General features: G+C 41.5%; 2 protein-coding genes across 2 annotated transcripts in view; both read left to right on the plus strand.

Moving 5' to 3' along the window:
* Window positions 1-22,691, plus strand: part of LOC311038260 (GTPase IMAP family member 8-like) — a 487,341-nt gene that overhangs the window by 317,022 nt on the left and 147,628 nt on the right. The window lies entirely within an intron of this gene.
* LOC311037573 (synaptic vesicle glycoprotein 2C-like) overlaps window positions 1-22,691 on the plus strand; it is a gene marked incomplete at both ends in the record, with an annotated part of 36,599 nt that overhangs the window by 7,523 nt on the left and 6,385 nt on the right. The window contains 7 exons of the mRNA XM_084046790.1: window positions 4,827-5,007; window positions 8,548-8,699; window positions 11,406-11,539; window positions 12,177-12,266; window positions 13,050-13,160; window positions 13,989-14,077; window positions 14,698-14,862. Coding sequence (XP_083902916.1) covers window positions 4,827-5,007; window positions 8,548-8,699; window positions 11,406-11,539; window positions 12,177-12,266; window positions 13,050-13,160; window positions 13,989-14,077; window positions 14,698-14,862 — 922 coding nt within the window. The remainder of the gene's footprint in view (window positions 1-4,826; window positions 5,008-8,547; window positions 8,700-11,405; window positions 11,540-12,176; window positions 12,267-13,049; window positions 13,161-13,988; window positions 14,078-14,697; window positions 14,863-22,691) is intronic.

The raw sequence follows: 22,691 nt of genomic DNA on the forward strand, positions 1-22,691 counted from the left end.
CGTCGCAAAAACGTATCGCGATATATCGCGGGACGATATATCGGCACACCCCTACTCTATGCACAGCAGCCATATTGGAAAGAAATTGGGCCTCTTCTTACTTCCTTCACAGGTGTTACCAATGATACTAATGAAGGCTCTGTTCCATTCTGGTCAGGGTGCTGATATTGTGCATGTTGGCTCCCTAGAAACACTCCATTTTGGTTCCCAAATGCCCCCTTATGGTGGGTGTGTAACGGGTCCATTTGGTTCCATTTGCACACTCTCAGAGTTATGGGGGTCTTTGAAAATGAGACAACCACTGTGCTACACTAAATGGAACGGAGCCTTAATTAGTATCATTGGTAACACCTGTGAAGGAAGTAAGGAAGGGGCCCAATTCATTCCCAATATGGCTGCTGTGCATAGAGCCTATTGCAGGTCAAAAGAGTCCTCAGTCCTTTCCGATAACAAGCTGTCATCACACCTGTGTTCATGTGATGTCTTGCATAGTAGTGTATATTTGTCTCAGTCTGTCATTAAATGTTTCGATGAATGGAGTACAACAAACAAGCCATAGGCTTTCTTGGCTTTAAAATCCTCTTGTATTGAACTGTACTTTCCTGTGCTTTTTTTTTGCAAACTGCTAATAAAGTATTCAATCAATCAAACATAGATAGATAGATAGATAGATAGATAGATAGATAGATAGATAGATCCCACCACTCCCACCCCCTCCACATGGAGACTGAAGAGCCAGTTGGCGATAGGAAGGACTTATTCCTCTACCCCGGGATGAGGCTGGAGGGGCTTTGTCAGTCTATGAGAATAATGTATGACGAGGCATGCAAAGGGCAACGTTTATAGCCTGATTATCAGCCTGAAGCTGCGTAGAGCTTCAGTCTGAAATTGGCTCCAATGTCCGCGATTACTAGGGGGAGGGGATTCAAATTTCCCTAAACCAATCACAAGAGATCTACGGATCCGTCTACATCTGACGTCATCGCACAGCTTGTTTTAGCAGATATTCGCTGATTGGCTTGTCGTTAGACCACTCCCACCTCCGACTCTGATTTGACAGATTTTTCTTCGATCGTGAAAAGCCATAGGCTGACATTATAATGCCAGACCAAGAGGAGCTCACTCAGAGAGTGGGCGGGGTCCATGGTCTGGAACCAGGCTACAACGTTTACTGACTTAGTAGCATTAGACGGTGTGTGACTACTGCAACATCCAATCTGTTGTCACCTGTGAAGTTACCTGTGGTCTAACACATGGTCTTAACCCATTTCGGGCGGGAACCCCTATTTGTAACTATACCTTTCAAGACGGGAACCCCTTTTGGGGTTCTTGTTGCTATGTACATTAGCCTATATAGCAACATACATTTGTTTGTTTTTCTGAACTTTTTCAGAAAACGTATGTCAGGATATTTAAGGCGTTTTTAGAATCGGCCTCAGGTCTAAAATGGGTTAATTAAACCCTACACATGGTGTTAATTAAACCCTGCAAAAGGTGTGTATTAAACCCTGCAGAAGCTGTGCATTCAATCCTGCAGAAGGTGTGTATTAAACCCTGCAGCATTTGGTTTCAGTGCAGTTAAACTGGGCTTAACGCTTCGCTGACTCACACACATTTCCTGACAGCACTTAAAATGCTTCTTTCGCTGTTTTTTTTTTACCACAACACCATTTGTCTTTATAAGAGCTTTTCCTGAGGGTATAGTTGATAAAAACATAAAATAAAAAGAGACTAGTTTCTTCACAGAATAAGCTGTGAGGATGTTCTTGTAATGAATACGCTCAAAGTGTTTTGTGCTGAAGTATCATTAAGCCAACACTGTGATAGATTATAGCCTCTTCTGGACCGTGAGGTGAACTCATTAAAATGGTCTGGACAGTGGCATTACGTTTAACTCTCACCTCTACACTGACCCGAGTCACCCGACTGCCTTACCCGCCAGTGAGGAGTCCGCACCGGGAGGACATAGTGTCTCCGTCCGGCTCCTTCCGCTCAGCATTCCCCACTCACAGTCTCCTTCCCCAGACCGTCAGAGTAAGTACAGTGACAAAGATCAGAATGTAAAAAAGCTTGGCCAAACCGGATGCACTGCAATGGATTCAAACCCCTAGACTGGTGGTTGAACAGGTACTTTACCCCTGAGCCACCCAAGCGCCCAAGTACTTCCAGGGCACGGTCACACATGTACTTCATACACATCCGAAGTGCTTTGAAGCATGTGAAGTCTGATGCGTGTGAACTGCCGGATCCAATATTTATTGGTGAACCTTGACTGGGCATCGACCAATAGGAAAGAAGCATTGCGCGTAGGATGCAAGGCTCCAGGCTATGGTCAAGCCTTACACTCCTGCCCGACCACTTCGGTCTGCCGCCTCGGGGCGACTGGTTGCCCCGTCGCTCAGGGGTCCTTCTGGCCAATCTACATGGTCACGGCTTTTCTCTGTTCTGGCCCCACAGTGGTGGAATGAACTCCCAACTGATGTCAGGACAGCAGAGTCACTGCCCATCTTTCGCCACAGGCTGAAAACCCACCTCTTCAGGAAATATACCCTGACCCTTCCTCTTAGCCTTGCCTACTTGTTGTCAATTATTTGTACGAGCTCTTGTTTTATTGGATCTTGTTTATTTGATACACTTATTGGTTTTAGCTCTTCGTATTTATGATTTGTATTCAGCATAGGTAGTAGTAGGGTAGTTGTAGCAAAAGCAGATACAGTAAGACTCATGCCTTTTTCTTTTTCTTACATACAAGAACAAACAGTACAATACGAAACAATTCACACCAAACATAACTTTAACACACACAACTAAGGTACAAGGCTGTTTCTGTTTTAGGCAACACTCAACTCTTCCCATATACCCTCCCTCCCTCATGGGTCTTTAGTCACCGTTCATTTCACCACATGGACAAAAAAGTGATCCTAAGAAAATAAAAACATTATGTTAAATCAGCAAAAAAGGGGGGGGGGGGGGGGGGGAAGAAGGAAAAAAAACATAACATAAGAGTGTTACTTTCCCCGTTTCCTCTCCCTCTCCCCTCCTCCCCCAATAGAGAACAAAATATACGGAGGTAGGACGACAGATTGACGACGTGTAGGACAGGTGGGGGTCTCCAGATCCATGGAGGGATTTATTTTGTCACAGGCAACCTTATGTGGCAACAGGGCGTCTTGTCAGATTAGTAAGATAGTTTATTATGGCGCCCCAGGCGGACATAAATCCACCTGGTGACCCTTGTAAGTCAAATTTAATTTTCTCTAATTTCAGGAATAACATTACATCTTTCAGCCAAAGATCTGGTTTAAGGGCACATGGAGATTTCCACTCTAGGAAGATTTTCCTCCGCGCCAGCACTGTAAGAAAGGCAATATCATTCTGGGTTTATTTATTATGAGTCAGTTATTTGGGCAGCACCCCATAGATAGCAGTTACAGGGGTGGGCTGTAAGCTAATGTTAAACATTTGTGTTTGTAAAGTGTCTAAGTATGGTAACCCAATAACTCTCCAGTCGAGGAAAAGACCAAAACATATGGGTTAAATTTGCATTTAAAAAAATAAAGTAGGAAACTGATATATTGCACTTTTACCTTAGCGCTAGGTATACTCTAGTTGCTTGTTATAGAAAAGAATGCACTTAAGACTTCTGGTGATTAGTAGTTTTCTTACCTACCTATGTTAAATGCACTTATTGTAAGTCGCTTTGGATAAAAGCGTCTGCTAAATGACTGCAATGTAATGTAATGTAATGTAATGTAATGTAATGTAATGTAATGTAATGTAATGTAGGTCTTGCACCTCTTTCCCCTCATATCTGTGCCTGGTTGGTTCCCTCCAGCCATTTGCCTTGAAGTCTTCTTTCAGGGAGCCACCACTAAAGTCAAACGATCTACCAGACATTCATGCAGACACTGTCCACAACCCAAAGAATACATGAGAAATAGGCGTGTCTGAAGTCTGGGCTTGCGTTGGCTATATGATGCGTCGTGTGACCGGGCCCTTCATCTTCAGTTGGAGGTCCGCAGTATTGAAGCGTTGTGCTTCTCTCTCTGCACCTGTATGGGAATAAAGCTTCTATGCATATAGCTGAGTGTTCAGTAGTTGTCAACTGTAATGAATCACCATGCAGCTCTGAGCCTGTTGTCTGTGGAGGCTTGATAAGGCTCTCTACCGCCACCCTATCTGTTCCTGCATCACACACAACACTCTGAAAAGAAAAAGGCTGCCTTCGCTCTATGCTCGTCACTGTAAAACCCTCACTGTTCTTTTACTCAGAGAGTTAAAATGTAACCAAATGGACCCTTGCAGGTCTTGGTTACATTTGTCCACTCTTGGAGTGGCAAATGCTAACAGTGAGGATTTTACTGTGTACAGTACCGCATGTTCCAGGGGACTGGAAGAGAGATGACCTCAATTCCTGTGTGGACAGTGAGGGACAATATCTGAATTCTACAATCAATGTAGAATGTTTAGTTAAAAAATACACATATAGCATGAACACTGACACAATGAAGTAACGGCCACTCAATTTGTCAATCTGTCACTAACTGTCTCACACTATTCAATATGAAAACACAAATATATATATATTTGCCAGTTAGTCTTCACAGCATCTTGAATTTTGAACAGACTCTCTCTTCGTCTCCTTTGTTTGTTTGTTTGTCTCTCTCTCTTTCTCTCTCTCTGTCTCTTTGTGTGTGTGTGTGTGTGTGTGTGTGTGTGTGTGTGTGTGTGTGTGTGTGTGTGTGTGTGTGTGTGTGTGCGTGTGCGTGTGCATGTGTGTGCGTGCGTGCGTCTCTCTCTCTCTCTCTCTCTCTCTCTCTCTACAGGAAGCATAGTGTACTTGGGGATGATGGTGGGAGCGTTCTTTTGGGGTGGTCTGTCAGATAAGGTGGGCAGGAAGACGGTGCTGCTCATCTCTCTGTCCTTCAACGCGTTCTTTGCCTTCCTGTCGGCGTTCGTTCAAGACTACAGCATGTTTCTGTTCTGTCGCATGGTCTCTGGGTTCGGGTGAGTTCCCTTCAATTTATTCATTCTTATTTTTTTACTTAAATCTCCTCAAAATATTGGCGTTGCGTTGTCCCGGTGGTCCCATTGACCGCCTGACATCGTTCCAAAAAATAATACAAATTAAGGCTCTGTTCCATTTAGTGTGGCATAGTGGTTGTCTTATTTTAAAAGGCCCCCATAACTCTGAGAGCATACAAATGGAACCAAATGGGTCCATTTGGTTCCATTTGTATGCTCTCAGTGTTACACACCCACCATAAGGGGCCATTTGGGAACCAAAATGGAGTGTGTCTAGTGAGCCAACATGCATGATATCAGCACCCTGACCAGAATGGAACAGAGCCTTCATTAGCATCATTGGTAACACCTGTGAAGTAAGTAAGAGGCCCAATTTCTTTCCAATATGGCTGCTGTGCATAGAGCCTATTAGGAGGTGGTGGTGGTCCGTAGCCAGGGCTCAGGCTTAGGGCCACGAAAAAGATTTTTTTCCCGACCTTGTAGATCTGCGACTTTTGGCTAAAAACTGCGATATCGGCCGAACGCTGGGTCGCAGCGGGATCGAGGGCTTGTTGGATCCGGGCTGGCGAGTCGCATAACAGGGTGCCCGCCCCAAGTCGGTCAGTCGCTGGCAAACTGTGGCCGAAAAAACGCCTTTAATAGCACCATAGTACTGTGTTGATAATCTACTGGTTCCGTGTCAACTTGTGACTTGTCACTCGTAGCCAGTGAGCTCTCACACACACTGACAGATTTCATTATACAGGAGTGCTGGAAATAACGGCATCACCCACTTCTCATGCATCAATATTCCAAATCTTATCAAGCAAGATAGCATAGCATCCCATAGCATAGCAGCAGATGGCATAGGGACAATCAATGAAAACTCATTGGGCCATAATTCTGACCTTTGGTGGTCTTCAATGACGTACTGTATGAATCCATTATCAAGAGGAACTTGAAGGGCGGTCTGTTTTGTTGTGGAGTTTGATGATGTCAACAATGCATTCTGTATTTGAGTTAATATCAGGCACCTGCTGCTGCTCCTCCAATCTGTTTTTTTTTTCAAAAACGTTGCAATAGACATTGTGAGGTTAATATTTAGGCTACTCTCAGAGAGGCTTCTCCTTTGTGTTTAAGCATAAACAACGACGCGAGTTTCCGGGCGAAGAAAACCAAATCTGCCGCATTCTAGAAACACCAAAAGACAACAAACGTCACACACACATGATTTAGCACAATTAATTTGTATTGGTTAAGTAAACAATTAACACGTTGTTAATCAAGAAATTGACACCCAACGCTCAATTTAGCAACTTATTTGTATGAAAATGAATGCGGAGATTGCGGTACGCATTATGTTATGTTATTTTAGTTGTTGTAATGAAGCTACTGTTACATTAACATTTTATTTTATAAAAGTAGATTTATTAAAAACCTGCCATTTGTTTGGGTGGGCCCAGGCCTACGCAGGCCCACCCGTAGCTACGCCCCTGCCCTCATTTGGTTCCATTTGTACTCTCCCAGAGCTATGGAGGTCCTTGAAATTAAAAAGCTTGAGAACCACTGATCTACGCATAAATAAAAAAATCCATGAATAGTGCAGCTACAAGTTAGTAAAATAACAGGTACAGTAAGAGCATAAAACAGAAGCATTCAAAATACAAAATGATGTATTGATGACTGTAAATGACACATCATCATGTGACAAATGACGTGGTATCGGAATGTCATAAATTGACAAACTCGCCGATACCGACACCAGCATTTTAGGCAGTATCGGCAGCTGCAGATGCAAGCTCATCTAACTCTCGCCCACTCCCAACCTCTCTCTCCTCCCCCTGTGTGGGATAGGGGTGACGGGGGTGACATCTCCACCCCTGCAAAAAAAAAAAACACACTCACACACTTCACACACAAGAGTCTCTCCACACTGGATGGAACAGAAAAACAAAGCACAAAACAGATGGGGGAAAAAAGCAATGTTTGGATTACAGTGCTGCTGAGCACAGCAAATAAACACTTCAGTATAAGTCTATTCAGCAACCCACCCTTTCACTGATCTGGCGTCTCACTGTAAAGCTGCAAAAAAATATTGCTGATCTACAAGCTCGCAACAGGTGAAAAGAAGAGGCTGCGGTGACCAGTGGTGGAAGAAACTACTCAAATGTTTTACTTAAGTAAAAGTATCAATACTGCAATGTAGAAGTATACTCCGTTACAAGTAAAAGTCCGGAATTAAAAATGTACTTGAGTAAAAGTACAAAAGTATTGGTATCAAAATGTACTTAAAGTACCAAAAAGTAAAAGTACTAAAATGTTTGAAAATAGCAGATCTACAAGCTCACAACGCGTCGCATCGCGACGCGTTGTGAGCTTGTAGATCGGCTAATTTTCAAATAGCCTATGCAAATGGGGCTAAAGTGGTTAATGTACGTTTCATAATATAGTAATTTATATCTGCAAATTAACTAGTAACTAAAGTTTTTAAATAATTGTAGTGGAGTAAAAGTACAATCTTTGCCTCTGAGATGTAGTGGAGTAGAAGTAAAAGTGTCGGAAATTGGAAATACTCCAGTAAAGTAAAAAATACCTCAAAATTGTACTTAAGTACAGTACTTGAGTAAATGTACATAGTTACTTTCTACCACTGCTGGTGACTCTGTGTGGAACAGAGAAGACGTGTGGTTTTCTGCATAGCGACAAGGACTGCGGCACACATTATCATCACTGTTGTACAGAAACCTTGTATCCGTAACCGTATTTCAACTTTTCATGTTTTTTTTTTCCATAAATAATGCCCCTTCTTTGGCATTTTACAGCGTCACACAGAAGTAGCAAGAATAGCCGATCTACAAGCTCGTAGCTTGTAGATGGGCTACAGTATTTTTGCTATTTTTGACGTGGAAGTGGTTAAGTGTGTCTGTGGGTTTTATGAATATTGAACCAATGATTGGATCTATTGGAACACAGGTTCTTTTTTCCATTTCCTGAAAAGTAACCATTTTGGACATCAGGGACGGGTGCAATACGTTAGTCCGACAGCGCATTCCTCCGACGCCACATAGTCGGAGAAAAGGTCTGTCGGATTAACGCATGCCTCCCATCAGGGACGCAGGAGGGGGGGTTGGGTGGGGATTGAACATACTCGGTTCCATGGGGACTTTTGGGATGAAGGATGAAGAAAAAAGAAAAAACCTCCGACATCTACACTTCATGGAGTACATTTTTTGTACCGATTAAAGTAACAAACCCCCCCAAAAAGTAACAAACCCGAAAAAAAAAGAAAAAAAACATTTTCACGGACATACAAGGTTTCTGCCCACTATATTGTTGATGCTCTTTTACAGTGTAGATGTGGGTCCCAGAGATAATAATCAAATCAAACTGGAGGTCCTTGAAATAAAAAAAAAGATTGAAAATCAATCGTTTTATTAAATGTGTCAAATTGCTAAAGTATGTGGTACAGACCCAACCGATCAAATGAGGAAACTCTTGACCCTTGTGCTGTAGTCCCATCCAAATGCAGTGTTGATGTTGCAGGATTGGGGGGGCGGTGCCCATCGTGTTCTCCTACTTTGCGGAGGTTCTGGCTCGGGAGAAGAGAGGAGAGCATCTGAGCTGGCTGTGTATGTTCTGGATGATAGGAGGGATCTACGCCTCTGCCATGGCCTGGGCCATCATTCCACACTATGGTGAGTTACCTTCTGCTGTGGCCTGGGCCTTCATTCCACTCCTGGTGGCCGATATAACAGGCCGATATGAAAAATCCGGGGGCAGAGATTCTGCTCTGGCATCCAGGGAGTGTACGTGCACAGTTTCGCTGGGACCGGCCCAATGGTGCCGGAGATTAGTTGCTCACAGACAGACAGACACACACACACACACACACACACACACACACACACACATGGACGGACGGACGGACGGACGGACGGACGGACGGACGGACGGACGGACTGGTGGAGACAATAAAGACAATAAAGTATTCAATCAAATAACGGGACAAAAAGACAGCAGTGCAACAAAAAACAACTACACACAAGAAAACGTAAATATAGGGCCTGGTGACGACACATGGAAGATGATACTCACAGGGAGTAAGCCGTTTGCAATTTACACTTTACACATCACAACGAAGACACCCTCAAACAAATATGAATATACAGATGTATACACCCTATACAATCATCCCGCCTGGTGCGGAACAAGGGACACGTCAATAAAAATAATACATATAAATGCAGTAATATATGAATGCATAAGGAGACAGTGTAGTGCCTCAGTAAACTAGGATCCCACGTAAACCAAAAACCTAGCATCAGTCTAATCAATATACTATCAAAATTATAATCTGCATTGAAATGACACAATACCAGGTAAACAATGAACCTAGCATCTGTCTAAATAACATTTCATGAACCTAGCATCTGTTTACAACCCTGGGGGAGGCCCCCAGGGTTGGTTTTTAATTAATTTGGCTGAGTCCAATTTGATGGTGAGTCACCTTCAGCTACTGCCTGGGCGGTTAGCCCACACTATGGTAAGTGACAATGCTAATTACATTTTGGTTCCAGGGAGAAGGCAACCATTCGAGGAAAATTGCCAATCTACAACCTCACAACAAAAAACTAAAAGTAGAGACCTGTGGGGGACCCCGGCCAATAAAGTATACGCCACGCTACGAGCTTGTACGCCTGCTATTTTTGGAAAACATCAAAAACGTTTGAATATCGTAGATTATTTGTTTATTTTACATAAATCTTCTCTTCTGGGGGGGGGGGGGGGGGGGGGCTGTTACAAACCATTTTCAGATGGGGGGGGGGGGGTCCGTGGCCAAATACATATCAATAGGCTCTATTCACAGCAGCCATATTATGAAGACATTCACAGGTGTTACCAATGATACTAATGAAGGCTCTGACCTCATGGGCTTCCAAATGGCCCCTTACAGGTGTGTAACTCTGAGAGTGTACAAATGGAACCAAATGGACCCGTAAGGGTCCATTTGGTTCCATTTGTGCACTCTCAGAGTTATGGGGGTCGTGGAAACCACTGTGCTACACTAAATGGAACAGAGCCTTCATTAGTATCATTGGTAACACCTGTGAAGGAAGTGATAATATGGCTGCTGTGCATAGAGCCTATGTGGGGGTCCTTGACACGAAAAAAAAGTTTGACAACTACTGGGCTTATGACAACCTATTGTCTGATGCACAGGTTTTAATGTTCTCATACAATGTATTTTAATGGGTGGCCCTGTGGCAGGCATGCTTTAGGAGGGTAATTAAAAGGGTCCTTTGTCTCAGGTCTTTGGGAACCACACTCCCTTTACTGCGATGACGCACGCACGCACGCACGCACGCACGCACGCACGCACGCACGCACGCACGCACGCGCACGCACACACACACACACACACACACACACACACACACACACACACACACACACATTTGTATTACTATACTTGTGAGGACATCAACATTTTAGGAAGCCGATTTTATGATTGATTTATGATTTATTGGGGGCATTTTTAACCGCAAGTCTAAAGCCGAAAAATAGCAGATCTACAAACTCACAACGTGTCGCTTGTAGATCGGCTATTTTGCAGTGTTTGACATCGCCACACAACTAAGTATAAAATAGGGGAAAATCAAACCCCAACCCCCAAAACCTAACCTTTAAAGGTCTAAATCCTAAACCTAACCCCAACCCGAATCTTTTTCTAATTTTAAACATAGCTCTAAAAATCTTTTTTCAACCATAACATAACAATTTCTCTTGTGAGGACCAAGAAAATGATCCTCACAAGTATAGTAATACACGCACGCACGCACGCACGCACGCGTTACAATATAAATTGCGGTCCAAGTGATAGAAATGCCATTAAATGGGGGTCCGTAGCCCTAATGCACGTCAAACTGGGGGTCCTTGAAATTAAAATGGTTGAGAATCACTGCTAGAGCCGTAAAAAATATTCTCTTAATTTTCAATTCAATTCAATTCAATTTTATTAAAGTGTCAAATCACAACAAGTTGTCTCAAGACACTTTACATGTAGAGAAGAGACCCAACATCCCACCCTGAGCAAGCAATTTTGCGACAGTGGCAACGAAAAACTCCCTCTTAATTCAACAGGAAGAAACGTCAGGCAGACCCTAGGCTCTAGGGCGGGGGCCTTCTGCCTCGACCGTGTTGGGGGAAAGAAGAATGGGGGTCCCTGGCATATCTTTGGAAATGGGGGTCCGCGGGCTAATAAGTGTCGATTTGGGGGTCCTTGTAATGGAAAAGTTTGAGAACCACTGCTTTAAGCACCTTTAAGCACATTTGTATTTGTCCTGTATGCGTGTGCGTGTGTGTGTGTGTGTGTGCGCGTGTGCGTGCATGTGCGTGTGCAGGATGGAGTTTCAGCATGGGCTCAGCCTACCAGTTCCACAGCTGGAGAGTGTTCGTGGTGGTGTGCGCGCTGCCGTGCGTCTGTGCGGTTGTGGCCCTCACCTTCATGCCCGAGAGCCCCAGATTCTTCCTACAGGTAAAGAAGAGACGAGACATAATGGCTGGCTGTGCATTCCTATTTGTGTGCATCTCTGTCGGGTGGAAACCTCCTTATGTCCAAAACTGTTACGTTTCAGGATTCAAATTCAAAAATAGCAAAAGTAGCAGATCTACAAGTTCGAAACCGAAACGTGTTGCTTCGCGCCACGTTTCGAGATTGTAGATCTGCCACTTTTGATGCTTTTGTGTGATGTCGTAGTATCAAATAGGGCATTCATTTACAAAAGAAAATGTGCGCTCCCGTCGCAAGTTGACAATGTCATTATGTCCATGTGTGGTCCAGCCCTATGGAATGTATGGAATGCGCAAATAAAAAACAACTTAATACTACTTAATACTTGCGACAAGAGTTGTCCCTATTGAGTGAAAGACGTACTATTTCTAAAATAAATAAAATATTTAAAGTGTTTTTAATTTCATTTTTTTGTTACATAGGGCAATTATATGATTGTGTATATGTATTAAGGCATATAAGGCTTATTGGCCAGGGATACTTTTAACAAAACAGCAAGCTAAATTTGCACACCACAGTCAAAATGATGAAATTGTCAAACGTCAAATGTTGTGTGTTTGAGGATGTAAACATGATGAAATGTTTCGTTTTGTTTTCCCAGATGGGTAAACATGACGAAGGCTGGATGGTTCTCAAACAAATCCATGACACCAACATGCGTGGCCGCGGAGAACCCGAGAAGGTCTTCACTGTGAGTTCAAACGATAACCCCGGCATGCTCATATTCTGGGGAAAACGCTGAGCGGACTAGTATAGAGCCCTGAGGGACTCCGCTCAACCACGTACAGTATATGGGGTCTAAGTCATACATGGGCAACTGGCGGCCCGGGGGCCACATGCGGCCCCCAACTTCACTTAATGCAGCCTACAGGTTAATATCGGAATACTGATTGATATATTATTGATTTCAGCTGTTACAATTGCAAACATGACCCGCTTTAATTACTTCAGTGTATATTATAGTAGCTTAATGACTAGTATTAAAATTCTATTGTCTTTTTTATGTCCAATGTATTTGTATTTAAGTTCAAAAAGTTAACATAAGTAGGTATTACTGAATGCATTTGAAATTAAATAAAAACATTACTTTTCAGGATTTCAATTCAAAAACAGCAAAAAAAATATCTGGATTCCAATTCAAAAATAGCAGATCTACAAGCTCAAAACGCATCGCAGCGCGACGCGTCTTGAGGTTGTAGATCGGCTATTTTTGCTACTTTTTTGTGACATAGAATGGCATTAAAATACGATAAGAGGTGTCTGCGCGATAGTATAATGCAATGTGCTCCCTCTGGAGTGAGTGTGGAAATATAGTGGCCCCTCTCCATCATCAAAGTTGCCCACCCCTGGTCTAAGCGGTTACAACGATAACCCTATAACCCGAGACAGTCTTCGCTGTGAGTGAACTTCCTGCTGACGCCACTTCCTCATGTGACGATGTGAACTCCACTGAGCTCAGTGTCTCCCCCCGCAGGTGAACAGGATAAAGACGCCCAGACCGCTGGATGAGCTGGTGGAGATGCAGAACGCGTCGGCCAATCCCGCAGGCAAGATTCTGTTCAGGATCAAGACGGAACTTGGAGGGGTTTGTGCTTTGTTTTGACTTGTCATTGCACGTAATCCTGATGGCTGGGGGCCGAGCCTGTCAGTGAGGAATGTTGAACGGGAGGAGTAGGGCGGAGACACTATGTCCTCCCGGTGGGGGCTCCTCACTGGCGCAAGAGCTAGTAGGGTACAATAGCATTGGCAAGCAGAGGAATATATTGGCACAATGACTACATTAACCGAATAAGATCTGTGTCATTTTTAGATTTCTTATTGGCTATTCAAAATTAGCAGATATAGAAGCTCATAGTGCTGCACCGAGTGCCGCGCTATGAGCTTGTAGATCTGCTATTTTTTGAAAGATCGTGAAAATGTGTGCAAATCTTTGAATATATATATATATATTTTTTTTTTATTGTTTTTTTTTTTATTGGAGAGGGACAGGGAAAGTATGTCGACAGGAAGAATGGGGAGAGAGATGGGGGAAGACATGCAGGAAAGGCCGACGGGAACGGGACGCGAACCCGCGGCACACTGCTATTAAGGATTTGCAACCAGGGTGCCTAGACCGCGACGCCACGGTCTAGGCCGAATATATATATTTTTAAAGCGAACATTTGTCTCAAATCTTTTCTTCTGGGGGGTCCCTGGAACGAAATATTTTACAAATGTAAAAAAAGACAACATGTAAAATATATATATATTAAAACATTTGCACAAAAATAGCCAAATAAATCTAAAAATGACAGAGATGCGTTCCCGTTCTTAAAGGGTTAATAAGAATAATTGGCTTCTCTAAAAGAAAGGAGGCGTCTATAGATACTTCTTTCATTTTTGGTGCTTGATATTTCGTTTTCTCTGCTCATAGATGTTCATGACATTCATGAGATGTTTCAGCTATCCTGTCAGAGACAACACATTGAAACTGGCTGCCGTCTGGTTCACGCTGTCATTTGGGTAAAACAAACACTCTCTCAACGTCTTTGACCTGTTTTCTCCTGACTTTATTCAGTTGTGACACACTACAAGCTTGTAGATCGGCTGTTTTCAGTACTTTTGCATGACATTGTCGTAGGATGAAGCGTAATTCACTTTAAAGGGGTATAGGCTACTGTGCAAGTCCCAAAATATATTTTTTAGCAACCTCTGCTGGTCACTACCGTCATTGCAGGTCTTTAGCGGATTCCTGCATTACCCAGAATTCCATTTGTTTTCACTGGAAGGCGGAAGCGTTTCAAAATGCGTTATTTTTGTTGTTTTATACAATCTGCAGATCGTTTCTCTTAGCCAGTGGAGCTTTAGCTACCGTGAGCTGTGTTTTCTTTTTCTGTGTTTCCACTTTCAATAGAAAATATGTTTATAAAAGGCTTTCGGGGGTGAAATTCATGGAATGGGTGAAAAATGTGCCACTCACAAAAGTTATAAAATTGAACTTAAGTTTTTTTAAAAACGTTACCTAGTATTACTTTAATTAATGAGAAAACATAAAAAAGATGAAATGTGGAGATACAGTGGCCATAGTATGCAACAAGTGGATCGTTGATTATGTGTGTGTGTGTGTGTGTGCGCGTGTTTAGGTATTATGGGCTGTCTGTGTGGTTTCCGTACGTCATCAAACATATCCAGGCGGATGAATATGCCTCCCGCGTCAAAATACACAACAACGAACACATGGAAGACTTCACCTTTAACTTCACCCTGGAGAACCAGATCCACCGGAATGGACTCTTCCTAAACGATAGGTAACTAAACCCTGGAAAACCAATTCCACCTGAATGGGCTCTTCCTAAATACAATTATTACAGTGTTGAAATATTCAGTAGCCTAGTTTTAATTCTATTCTTTTTTTTTTATCAAAACGTATATCCGATATGTTTACGTCTAGTCCTATAATTATAAGACCCCTCCCGCTCATTCAGATGAGCTAACATAGGTCAGCTAACACAGGGAAGCTGGCTGATCCTTCCCTAAAACACCCTAGACAACACTCACGTCTCAAGATCCCTTCTGGCTACATAACCCCAGTGCTGGAAAAAAAAATACTCACATGTTACTCACTCCTAACCCTAACCCTTAAAGGGGAAATCCACCCATTTTCAATATTTAACTATGTCATTAATATAGCATAAAGGAGTTGTGTGGAAATAAGAAAAAAGTTCCCCCCTTTTCTTTTTGCCTTGAACTGGAGGATTGATTGTGAGTTTAACATTGCAAATTACAACGTGATGACTCATCATGTTGTAATTTGCAATGTTAAACCCACAATCAATCCTCCAGTTCAAGGCAACACAGAAAGGGGGGAACTTTTTTCTTATTTCCACACAACTCCTTTATGCTATATTAATGACATAGTTAAATATTGAAAATGGGTGGATTTCCCCTTTAAGTAAAAGTATCAATACAATGTAGAAGTACTCTGTTACAAGTCAAAGTCTAAATTTACTTGAGTAAAATACAAAAGTATTGGCATCAAAATGTGCTATTTTCAAATAGCCTATATAAAATAGGACTAAAGTGGCTTCCGGTTTGGCTGTTGACGAGGACGGTCATGCGTCTGTGAGCTCCAACGGTTTGCCTCACAGTTACCTCAAAAATGTTATATTTTGTTTAAAAAACCTCAACTAACAGAACAATAGTTGGATTATTTCGTCGCTTGGTGCATGGATCCATACAACCTCAGAAGCAAGAAGGCTATTTTGTCGGAAGATTCTAACGACGCCACATCGTGCCAAACAATGGCGGACGGAGGTGGACCACTAACGTTAGAGACGGTGTTGAAAGCGATACGTGATTGCAAAGATGATTTGTCTAAACAGATTGATGACAAAACATCCAACATTCAACTGGCTCTCAAGACAATCGAGAACTCTCTAACAACTGTATCAGATCAAGTCGGAGAATTGGAAGTACGCGTATCGCGTAATGAAGACAACATGGCGGACGTTCTTCTCCGACTGGGTAAAACTGAGAAGAAGTTGGGAGACGCCGAAATTAAATTGAATGATTATGAGGACAGAAGTAGACGGAATAACGTGGTTATTTTTAATATACCAGAAAAAGCTGAAGGTCGGGATGCCACTGCGTTCCTGGAACACATTATTCCACAGGTCCTCAACCCTATCGTCTTTGAGACCACATTTGTCGTTGAACGCTGTCATCGCCTCGGTAAACCCATTGAGGACAAGACCAGGCCACTGATAGCAAGAATCCTTAACTTCAAACACAGAGAAAAGATTCTCCACCGATCTAGAGAGATGAAAGAAGTCTTCCTCGACACAAGAAGAATATATCTCCACCCTGACTGCAGCGCCGAGACGCGACGCAAGAAGAATGCTTTCAAGGCTGCAAAACAGCTGTTGCTGGATAAAAACATCACTGACTATCGCCTATATCATCCAGCAAAATTGCGCGTTGCCCACGGTGGAGCGGTCAAATGGTTCAACACACCAGAAGAAGTGGAGGACTTCGTGAAGACCTTGGATTAAAAAAGTCTTTCGTCAGGATCTTTCTTTTTTCAACAGGTTAAACCTAGCGGACATTAGGGCAGGACAGCCACGGGATTTTTTCTTCCTGAAAAAGGATTGAGAGTAAGTCAAATAACTATATTTACAATGCTTTTTTTCCCCCTGTTATAGACATTTTTTTTTGTTGACTTACTTTGCACATAGAGGGGGACCCTTCTTGTTAAAATTGGACTATATAAGGACTATCTTTTTGTTTATATGTTGGGTCACCACTTTGCACTTTTCTTTCTTGTACTGGCTCCGCCTGATTTTCATTTTATTATTTATTTTTGATCTAACAACTTGCAAAATGACATATATATATATTATAAATGTATGTATTATTAGGTTGTTGGTCTATTCAAGATTACTCCACCGCTAGGTTACTTGTTTTGCTTTTCTCTTTTTGTTTTCTTTTCCTGTTACAAAAATACCCTAACATGGAGGATTTGTTGTTTTTGATATTGAATTAGCCTTGAATTTAGCTTTTCAAATACTAGATATGTCTTAAAACGTTGATTTTTTTTTTGTTTTGTTAGGGAGGGGGGGAATAATTATGACCGATGCTGTGATTTACTATGAGTGACATTACTAGTGATGAAGCCTCCATCTACATTACACTTGACATTTTTATAGGCCCATTTAGACTACTTTTTCTTATAGTATAAGATTTGATTTTAGAATTAATACCTTTAAAAGTAACTGAAATGTCTGGATTTATTATTTCACTTAATATTCTTGGCCTGCCAGCTCGCCCACTACTCCTCACCCCTTTAATTTATATAGTTGTACTTTTTTTGATGCACTTAACAGTTATACAGTATATGCATACTTGTGCTTACCTTATATTTTTTTATTTCTGTGGTGCGTTGTGTAGATTTAGCTGGGAGCAGGGGGGGGGGGGGGGGGCGAGTTTGGAATGCAAAGAATGTCTGCACACTGCACGGTGATGATGCAAGACTGCAATGCCAGATTCGGCCTGTTTTGTTTTTTCTTCTAAAAAGTGCGTGGGTAATTGGCGCCACCGTGAGGCGAAGTGTGGTTATGTCTTTTTCCAAAAAATATTATATGGTCTATTTGCAGATCTGTCTGAAGGAGGCTTCAATTCACTACTTTATTTTAAATTTTTCTATTTTTGTTTTGTATTGAGGTTGGTATTTAGAGAAATGATTAGTAACTGTGAGGGCAGCCTTACACTAGGTAAGAGTAGCCCATCTAATGCTTGTTTTTCTGTTTTTCTGTTTTCTTGGGGATTTTTCATGGGCTCCTGGGGTTTTGAATGGTCGCTACTTTGGCTTTCTATTATCTTTTAATAGCTACGGCACCTTGTTCATGACACAATACCTGATTTATAGCTCACTATACATTGTTGGAATCCTTTTGCGCTGTACTCCTGACTGGGAATCTATTATTACTATAATATGCTCCATATTCATTTAAATGACTAGTGAACTAAATTTTGTCTCCTGGAATGTAAAGGGAATTAACTCTCCAATCAAAAGGAAGAAAATAATTACTTATTTAAAGAAATTATCCACAGGTGTTGCCTTCATTCAGGAGACTCACCTTACAGATCTGGAGCATATGAAGCTAAGAAGGGACTGGATCGGCCACGTCTTTTTCTCTTCCTATACTACTAGTGCACGGGGAGTTGCCATACTTGTAAACAAAAACATAATGTTCAAATTGAACTCAGTAAAAAAGGATAGGAATGGCAGATTCTTACTCTTAGATTGTGTTTTGAATTCAAACAGGGTAACATTAGTAAACATATATGGTCCCAATCATGATGATCCATCATTCTTTAGTGACCTTCTCTTGAAACTAGCAGCAGTCGAGGGCCAGTGCCTTGTCGGAGGGGACTTCAACCTGGTTTTATCGCCGGCAGCCGACCGTTCGCAGCCAAAGACACTCACACCATCCAGGGCAGCCTTGGTGTTGAATCATGGTATGAAGGACTTAGGACTGTGTGACATTTGGCGTACACTTAACCCCAATGGTAAGGACTACTCATTTTACAGTAATTCACAAAAAAGTTACAGTAGGATCGACATGTTTCTAGCTCCACAAAATACTTACAAGGGTTACGAGCTGTGCTTATTTACCAGCTGCACTATCTGATCATAACCCAATAAAGTTGATTTGGAAAATGGAGACTACACGGCCTTCCACATTTCGATGGAGATTTAAATCATTCATGTTAAAAGATCCGGAATTTATCTCATCTATGAACACCCAAATTGATCACTTTCTTGAGGCTAATTTGAACACGGCTTCTCATGCCAATATTTGGGAAAGTCTTAAGGCTTATATGAGAGGATGTATTCTATCATACAGTGCTCATAAATCAAGGGAAAAGAGAGAAACCCTATTGCAATTGGACGAAGAAATTAAAATGCTGGAACAGCAACACTCTCAGACTAATAGAGTGGACATTTTTAATACTTTGACTTCAAAACGGATTCAATACAATAATTTGTGCACTAATAAGGCGGAGGCCGCTTTGGCTAGGACCAACTATCACTATTATGAATATGGAAATAAAACAAGTAAACTTCTAGCATGGCAGATTAAAAAGGAGGATGCAGACAGGATTATTCACTCCATTGTTACCGAAGAGGGCAGTGTTCTGACTGGCTCAAAAGAGATCAATGCTGAATTTAAACTCTTTTACGAAACGTTATATAAATCTGATCATGGCACCATTAATGCTGCTGCGGAGCGCTTTCTGGAGGGCGTACCTCTTCCTCAGATCATTCCAGAGGATAAAGAAAGGCTAGATGCTGATGTAACTGAGGAGGAGGTTCTCCTGGCCATTAACTCTCTACAAAATAATAAAGCCCCTGGACCAGACGGCTTTCCAATTGAATATTTTAAAGCATTTTCAGATAAATTACTACCCCCTTTGACAAATATGATTAAGGATGCATTGGACAGACAAGCCCTCCCACCGACTCTGGAACTGGCAACTATAACATTATTACCTAAACCTGACAAGGATAGGCAAAAATGTGGCTCTTATAGACCCCGAAGTCTTTTAAATGCAGACTATAAGATAATCTCTAAAATGATCGCAACCAGATTGGAGCTGGTCTTGCCAAAAATAATCCATCCTGACCAAACAGGATTTGTCAAGCGGAGGCAAGGGTCAGATAATGTTCGCCGCTTGTTCCATATAGTAGATGCTGCCCAAAGGACAAAGGAGCCCACATTAATAATATCAATGGATGCGGAAAAATGTTTTGATAGAATTGAACCTAGCTTCCTATTTCAGACTCTTGAGGGAATGAACTTTGGAGAAAAAATGATAAAATACATTAAGACTTTTTTTAATGCGCCAAAGGCACAAATTCTTACTAACGGGCACATGTCGGACCCCTTCTTACTTTCTAGAGGAGTTAGACAGGGTTGCTGCGTCTCTCCCATGTTGTTTACGATCGCCATCGAGCCGTTTGCCCTTGCAATTAGAGCCAATGAAGCCATTTCTGGAGTTAAATTTGGTCAAATTGAACACAAGCTGTCCTTATATGCTGATGACGTATTGATTTACTTGACTGATTTAGCCGATTCAGTCCCTCCACTGTTCCAGTGTTTACAGGAGTACAGCGCAGCTTCAGGTTATAAAATAAATCTAACTAAGAGTGAGGTTCTTCCTTTAAATACACATGATACGAATGTCAGAGAACTTATCGATCCACTGAAAACTTGTCCTGGTGGTTTCAAATATCTGGGAATAAAAATTAGAAAAGAGCATGATAAGGTTTTTAAAGACAATTATTTAAGTCTATTGGAGAGAGTTAAAATCGATATTCAAAGATGGACTGACTTGCCACTGTCCCTAATTGGTAGAGTGAATACGATTAAGATGAATGTGTTACCTAAATTTATTTATCTGTTTCAGTGCATCCCATTGTCTGTTTCTAAAGGGTTTTTTAGGGATCTTAATAAACCCATTTCCACATTTTTGTGGCAGAACAAAGTTCCACGTGTCAAATTAAGCTCACTCCAAGCTCCCTATAATAAGGGAGGCTTAAGTCTCCCTAATTTTAGATATTATTATTTGGCTTCGCAGTTCCGCCCTTTATGGACGTGGTTGCATCCTGAGGTTGGTGAGGTCAGGTGGCTGCACATAGAACAGTTAGAGCTTGGTCAAACTCCCTTGAAGGTCGCCCCTTTTTTGGGCTCTAAGAAAACCCTCTCCAAAATCACAAAAAATCCTATAATATTGAGCGCTTTTGAAGCATGGCAGGAGTCCCATAAATTATTAGGAAAAGATACTTCTCTGATGAGACTGACACCTCTATGGGGAAACCCTAATATTCCATACCCCATAGCTGATGGTATACTGAAGAGATGGGTCAATAATGGAATCAGAACTGTGGGGGATCTATATAATAAAGGCATATTGTCAAACTTTCAACAATTATCGTCCAAATTTAACCTTCCTAGACATGACCTTTTTAAATATCTCCAAATTAGACATTGGATTCAAGAAAAATCTACAGACTTTCCAAATATCCCAAATAGATCCCCTTTGGAAGATCACATGACCAGTACACTTGTTACCTCTACCAAAGGTCTAACATCCTCCATCTATAATATTCTAAACAAAAATTTACCGATCTATAATGCGATGACTTTTAAACATAAATGGGAGACAGACTTGGGATGCACTTATGATGACGCGGACTGGCAAAACATCTTAGAAAGATCCCAGAGAGTGTTGATTTCTACGAAACATAGACAGATGCAATTTAACATTTTTCATAGAACTTACTTTACCCCACTCAGATTGCACAAGATTGATGGGAATATTTCTGCTATGTGCCAAAGATGTAAAATATCAGAAGGTAACCTGGTTCATATGTTATGGAGCTGCCCATGCTTAGATGATTATTGGAAGTTCATCTTGTCCAGTGTCTCGGAGGTCGTAGAATTTGACGTTCCACATGACCCAAGAATATGGTTACTGGGGGACGTCAGTCTGATTAATATAAACTTTAATAAAAAATATTTTGTATCACTCGCCAGTACAGCCGCGAAGAAAGTTATTCTAGTTAATTGGAAATCTGAAAATTCGCCTTCACAGAGACATTGGCTAAATGAACTTTCATCTTATTGCACACCAGAAAAGATATTATATAATGTAAGAAGAAATCCTGCAATATATCAGAAAATCTGGGGTAATTTCCTTGATGTTCTTCCATCATTGTCTCCTAATTCTTGATTTTTCTTTCTCCTCTGGCTTTTTGTTTTTTGTCTTATTGTATTTGAAATTGTCTGAAAGGTGTTGTGAAAAGAGGAAAATAAGAGACTTTTGAGGGTTGAGTAGTGTACCATTCTGGGAATGGGGTGGGGGGAGGGTCTGGGGGGACTGTTTCTGTAATTTTTGTCTTTTTTCTTTGTGTTTTTGTGTATCATGTTTTTTCCTTTATTCTTTGTCTTTTTATTTCTGTCTTGTTTACAAAAAAGAAAAAAAGAAAAGAAATATGATATTGATATGTATACACTGTGTATTGTCAATAAACAAATCATTACAAAAAAAAATAGGACTAAAGTGGTTAATGTATGTTTTATAATGTAATCATTTATATCTGCAAAGTAACTAGTAACTAAAGTTTTCAAATCATTGTAGTGGAGTGAAAGTACAATATTTGCCTCTGAGATGTAGTGGAGTAAGTACAAGTAGACAATTGGAAATACTCCAATAAAATAAGAAAATACCTCAGAATTGTATTCAAGTACAGTACTTGAGTAAATGTACTTCGTTACTTTACACCACTACATAACCCAAACTGTGGAAGAAACTCCCCGTTGCAGTCAGAACTTCAGACCCGTAATCTTTGAAGACTCACCTCTTCAGACTCCACCTAACTCCCCAGGACTTCATTCTCCCTGTACCCCTTCCTGCCACCATATGCCTCGATAGGCTCTATTCACAGCAGCAATTGTAAGACATTCACAGGTGTTACCAATGATACTAATGAAGGCTCTGTTCCATTATGGTCGGACATAGTCAGGGTGCTGATATTGTGCATGTTGGCTCACTGGAAACACTCCCTTTACGG

The sequence above is a fragment of the Gymnoscopelus microlampas genome, assembly GCF_963454915.1.
Source record: "Gymnoscopelus microlampas genome assembly, chromosome: 21".
Classification (NCBI taxonomy): domain Eukaryota; kingdom Metazoa; phylum Chordata; class Actinopteri; order Myctophiformes; family Myctophidae; genus Gymnoscopelus; species Gymnoscopelus microlampas.